Below are 6,136 nucleotides of genomic sequence, written 5' to 3' on the forward strand. Positions count from 1 at the left end.
ATATATCAATTCCACATGTTTTATAAACTAAATATAAGTATAATATCCAAAATCATATTGGCTAAACTATTTTAAAATATGGTATATAGTAGATATAATATTGAAGTTTCCCCTTTTTCAATATCCTGTAATAGGTATTTTTTTTATCAAATAAAATATAATATTTAAGGATATATATATTTTATCCAAGTCTTTATTGTCAACTATAAGTAATCTAAAATTATAATATTTTTGTTTTTAAAAATAGAAAATTGTTGTCAATTTTATTACTAATATACGATTATTTAAAAACTTATTTGTATGTGATAAAATAATAGTAATAATAATTCTTTCTCGGAAAGACTTCTAAAAAATATTGAGGCAAATAAATTCTTAAAATTTTCAATTTTGATTCAATTTGAGATTTGCAATAAAAAGGAAAAAATAAAAATAAAATCAAAGGCATATTTAGGATTCCTTTTATTCTCTTTTATTGTAATTCCCCTTCTCTCTCCTTTTATTCCCTTTCCTCAACAGTTTAGTAAATGTGTCATAAATTCAATCTCATTCTCTCCCCACTTATTCCCTTTCCTCAAAAGTTTAGCAAACATGCCATAAAATCTTCATATTTATGTTAATTTATTTAAGGCAATTATTGAACACTTGTCATTAGAAGTCCAAATTGATTTCTTACCATATCTTCTATACCATAAAAAATAAAAGTATGCATAACTAGTTTAGGAAAAGATGATAATGATTGGACTTTACGATAGGCTTTGAGAAACCCAAAAGGCTATCAAATTTAATATTTTCTATTTGGTTATTTATGTGAGATGATTTTGGTTTTTATTTATTTATTTATTTATTTATTTTATTTATTTTATTTTTTTATGGATTAATAACTTTGCTTTTGTGGAGAGATTTTGAAAAAAAAAAAAAACCAGTTTTTAAAAATATAATATCCAAAAATTATTTTTAATTTTAAAGTTTACAAAAATTCGATTAGAAAATTATTTTTTGAAAAAATAATTTCATTTAAATAATGAATTTTAAACTTGTCTTTAAAATATAAATTTAATTTTAAAATTTATATTAAAATTATTTTTTTAAAAGTTTATTTAAATACTATGTAATTATATAATTATATCATAATATCATAATTGTTTTTTTTTTTTTTTTTCATTTTAGGATTATTTTATGAAACTAATCCTCTATTTTTTTATGAGAAAAAAGAAAATGCCCGTTTTGGAAAAGAATGTCTTCACTTATTTTCTTATAATAATAATATTTTGTTTTAAAATATATATGTAAATAGTTGAAATATTAAAATGGTATTTATGTAAAAAATAGGTTACTCTTTAAACTCAAAAGGGAAGATTAATTTGACAAATTTGAGATTTTTTCATTTCTTTAATGAATCATTTATTTTATATTTGAAATATTACAATAATGATAATGGTTTTTTAATTACGGTAAATTTTAAATTATTTTTGTAAGTACTATTTTTTTTTAAAATATTTGATTAAAAGAGATGAAATAATCCCAAATCATAAATCTAACTATTTTCATGTTTTTTTTTGGAAGTTAACCTATTTTTGATTAAATATTTTTTTATCATTTCAAGTATTTATATATAGATTTTAAGAGAGTGTTATTTTTATAAGAAAATAATGATTATATTTTTGTTCAAATGACATCGAAAAGGGTGGGAGGTTTAATTTAAAAAATTGGGTTTTAACAAATAACTTTTTTTAAAATAAATATTTTATTTAAAAACAGGTATTAAAAAAAAATTGAATGGTTCTAAACAAGGAATGGTGCATCGTGCATGATCCAACATAAAACCTTGTTGATAAAATGGAGTCACACGTCAACCAAAGAAAATATATTAAAATATGCGCATACACCAAAAACAACCGAATAAAGGCATTAATGGGGATAAGCCAAAATACCCTCGAAACCATCTGCCAAATTCAGCCAAAAATGGTATGCATATATTCTCTTTCAGAGCCTTCCTCTTGGGGAGCAGTCTAAGTGTACACAGATCAAAATCTGTGTGGAGATTTTATAGATATAGAAGGAGATGCAGAGATCCTTTGGGAGCAGCAAAGGCATGGGAGGAAGCGGTGGCAACAGCATGTTGAAGACGGTCGGCAGAGTGGTCGCAAGGGCTACTGTTACCACCACCAACACTTCTACTGCTTCTGCTAACTCTACTGCTTCAAGACCCACCCACAAGCCCAATTCCTCTAATCTCCTTTCACTCTCCTCTGCTTCTTCTCCTTCACCCTTTTCTCCACATAATCTTGCTCCCATCTCTGCCACTTCTACTCCGCCCACCACTCCCCCCTCTTGCCCTCCTTTTACCTCTCCATCTTACTGCGATGAGTTTGAATGGTTGTCTGTGGATGGGAGTACTGAGGATGAACTGGCATGTGGGCTTTGTGATGATTTTGTCTTTGGCTCTGTGCCTTCTGAGGATGAAGTGCGAAATGTTCTCTTCGATTTGCAACAGTAAGCGCTTTTATTATGTGATTCTTCACTCTCTTGTTCATGGGTTTTGTTGCATTATCTTCATTTGTTTGAGGGGAAGCATAAGCCTTTTTTTTTTTTCATTATAATTTAATTTTCTTGTTTATGTTTCAGAAGCATAGAAGACATAGCAATTTTAAAATGGGAAAAGTAAATTGTTGATAGGAAAAGAAGGGATAAAGCTGAATCATGGCATAGTAGTTGCTTATTAAGTTGGCAAGTCAAATGATGATGATGGCGATGGTGATGTTGATGTTGATGATGAATATAAGGTTAAACATTAGGGTATCCTCCAAATAGGATGAGTTTATTTAACATCTTTTGTAAGAGAACTGCCCAATACGGCATTGAAAATAATAAAAACGAAGGGAAAGATTTTAAAACATGAGTCTTTAGGTGGTTCTTCAGGTGAGCAAATAGATACAAGAACATTGGCTATTAGTGGGTCCATTAATAATTTTCTCTTGAAAATTTCCAAAGTTGAAGTTAAAAGATTTTCACTTTGGTCCCCTATCCTATCCCTAACGCCCAACTTACAAAGATGGTGTCTCTTATAAGAGATTTAGGCTATGTTTGGTTCTTGAGAAATTTGAGAGAAAATATGAGGGAAAGAAAATAGAAGGAAAATAAAAAATAGGTTTAAACTTAATAAATTATTTTTGTAATGCTTATTCAAACTTATTACTTATTTTCCTCTATTATATAAAGATCAAATAATTTTAAAAAATATAAATTTTTGATAAATTTTAATTATATTTATTTTTTTTTTTGTATTTTCCATGGTAAAACCAAATATGAGAGAAATTTTTCTTAACAATTTTTTTTCTTTTCTTAGAACTTTCCAAGAACCAAACGTAGCCTTAGTAAATGAGATAACCTTATATTTGGAGAATGAAGATATGATCCAGCCTAATATATGGTTTTCGATCATAACAAGAGCACGAGTCCTACAACCTTCCAGTGGCCTTCATCTTTTTTTTTTTTTTTTTTTTTAATCTTGTTTTTTCTAACTGAAATGAAGAATAATAAATATGTTTAAAAATATGAATTTCTGATTGGCAACAATTGATTCTAAGTATTGGTCTATAACTTGGGCATTGTGCTCTTACAATTTTCCAATGTGTAAGCCTTTATTGATGATGGTTTTGCCTGCAGGGCCCTTGGTCCATCTGCAGACTCACAGTTCATTAAGGAAAAATTTGCTCGTAATTCTGATAAGGAGGCAATGGATGCAATTTCAAGTCCTACTGGTGGTTCGATACTTAAAGTTCCTTCAATTTCAGAGTCAGATTGGCGAGAGCCGTCACTACAATTATGTAATCCAATGGTGTCGCAAACTAATGGATCTAACAGAGTTTATGATGCTTTCCATTTGTTGCAGACCGACACGGCTATTCAGGTTCTTTATAGTTATACTATTACACATTCTTAACCAAGATTTTATTATCTCAAATGGGTGGAAGTTTGAAATGTTGTGAGATCGAAACAACATTTTCCTAGTTTCTTTAACATTTACAATTCAAGAATTTAATAAACTGATGCATTTTTCTCCTGATACTTGAATTATTTTTAGCTAATTTTATGACATTCTTAATTTTAAAGTTGAAATTGATGCATAACTTAAACTTGTTTTTTCGATCCTTTCAACTTCTTCAGCTGAACAATAAATATGGGGCACCAAAGGAAGGAATAAAATCGAAATTGTATTTAGAACACTCCAGAACTGTGTAGCATCACTGTAGGAAATTCAATGAGTTTCAACCATGTGTGAATATATTTAGAACACTCTAGAACCGTGTATATAGGATACTTCAGAACTGCATAGAGGCACCATAAGTAGGAATAAAATGAAAATTGTATTTAGAATAGAATATGCAGAACCGCATGGTATATCTGTTGGAAAATTTAATATGAGGCACCAAAGTGGGAAATAGGAAGAAATCGAAATTGTATTCAGAATTCTCCTCCTAGTTAAATGGTTTTTGAGCCTGAAATCGTACTTGGTGCGCTTAGGCCTCATGTATGCACATGGGTCTCCCACTATCGTCCACAAGCCTATGAGATGGATTATGGGATTCAACATCCCTTCTAAACATCTATTCCTTTCCAATATGGGACAAGGAAAAAGCTTTAACTCATGCAGTCTTTCAACAATATAGTGTAGATTGTATAGCTCCTTTGTGCAATATGATTACATTCTTTCAAGCTTCCAAAGGTTTTTTTTTTTTTTTTTCCTTTGTTGATTTAGGAGATGCCTAATTTCGTGACATTGATCATCTATTCTATCTAATGTTATTTTATGCATCCATGAGGATTGATCTAGTTAATTGCATTTTGCATAGAATTTGAACCCACTAGTTGGTAGTGTAATATGAAGACCAAATTTTATAAGTATATATCAAAATAAAGTAGTAATAAGGTTCTTCACTCCTTTTCCTGGGAAGAGTTAAAGTATGGTGGTTTTTCTTTTTTGACATTTAAATCTAATTCACATTGGTCTAATTTGTTTTATTTTGTTTATTCATTTGTTTTGTAGAGGATGGTTATTTCCTTATCTTCTGATAATACTGTTTGGGATGCTGTCTTGAACAATGAAGTAGTAAAGGAGCTTCGAGAGTTATTCTATGAAGGTGAGTATGGAGGTTGATATTTATTAGTTAATGAAGCTTATGTGATTAGTATATTTTGGAACTCACAACGAAAAGTTACATCTACCAAGACATAATCATATCTCATATATCAAAAGATGTTAATATGGTTGCCTAGCAGAATGAATTTTCATAACTTCGAATTTGCTTTCTTGCTATGGAAATCCTGTTTTGGTTGAGAATTAACTTTTAGAAGGTTTAATTCGCTTTCATGGCACAAATTATTGTTGTTGTTGTTGTTGGTTTTTTTAATTTTATTTTATTATAATTTGGAAGGTATTTGATAAAATGGCTGAACAGCAATCCTTCTGCTATGATTGCGAAACACTTCTAACCAAATTCTGTTAAACCTGATCTGCTCATCCTTTTCCGTTTGTCGTTGCTCCTTGAAAATTCATGGTTGACTAGGTGTTTGGACGTCCCAATTTTACTTTCCTCTATCTCTGTCTCTCCTAAAGGAAGCACATTCATCTGTTTTCTTTGAAAGTTATGCCCTGTCCAAGATTTTCAAATTCTCCACATATACAGGCGATCGCCCTGGTGTAATTCTCCTTTTATTTTCTTTTCCTTCCGTTTATCCTTCAATTCCATATCCCTGTTGGAAAATTTTAATGTGGCAACGTTCTGGCAAATGCAGATTCAGAATGGGCTTGTCTCTCTTTTTACATATAGAGCAAATGTTATTGAGCTTCTTGTATTGGGATCAGACTCTTTGAGCACCATATGTATTGTTTGATCTTCAATGGCACATCAAAATACCTTATATTCTTTACCATTCTTTGCTACTTGTTTCTCCCTCTCCTCCACTGTGCAAGAATGAACCTCAACCAAACATCATTGCTCATAATTTCTGTTTCTCATTAGGCTGCTGTTTGAGAATTTTTTGGGGTAAGCCATCTCCAAATCATCACCCTCTTTCCTTTCCCTATCCTAAAGGAAGAAAAAAAAAAAAAACCCCTAAAATACAATTGTCATGG

At 30.1% G+C, this 6,136-nt stretch overlaps 1 protein-coding gene across 1 annotated transcript in view; it reads left to right on the forward strand.

Moving 5' to 3' along the window:
• The first annotated feature begins 1,961 nt into the window (after nt 1–1,961).
• LOC117933993 overlaps nt 1,962–6,136 on the forward strand; it is a 5,632-nt gene continuing 1,457 nt past the window's right edge. Inside the window, exons 1-3 of the mRNA XM_034855582.1 lie at nt 1,962–2,493; nt 3,667–3,910; nt 5,048–5,141. Of these exons, the coding sequence (XP_034711473.1) occupies nt 2,063–2,493; nt 3,667–3,910; nt 5,048–5,141 (769 nt within the window). The 5' untranslated portion in view covers nt 1,962–2,062. The remainder of the gene's footprint in view (nt 2,494–3,666; nt 3,911–5,047; nt 5,142–6,136) is intronic.

Source organism: Vitis riparia, chromosome 16 (genome assembly GCF_004353265.1).
Source record: "Vitis riparia cultivar Riparia Gloire de Montpellier isolate 1030 chromosome 16, EGFV_Vit.rip_1.0, whole genome shotgun sequence".
Classification (NCBI taxonomy): domain Eukaryota; kingdom Viridiplantae; phylum Streptophyta; class Magnoliopsida; order Vitales; family Vitaceae; genus Vitis; species Vitis riparia.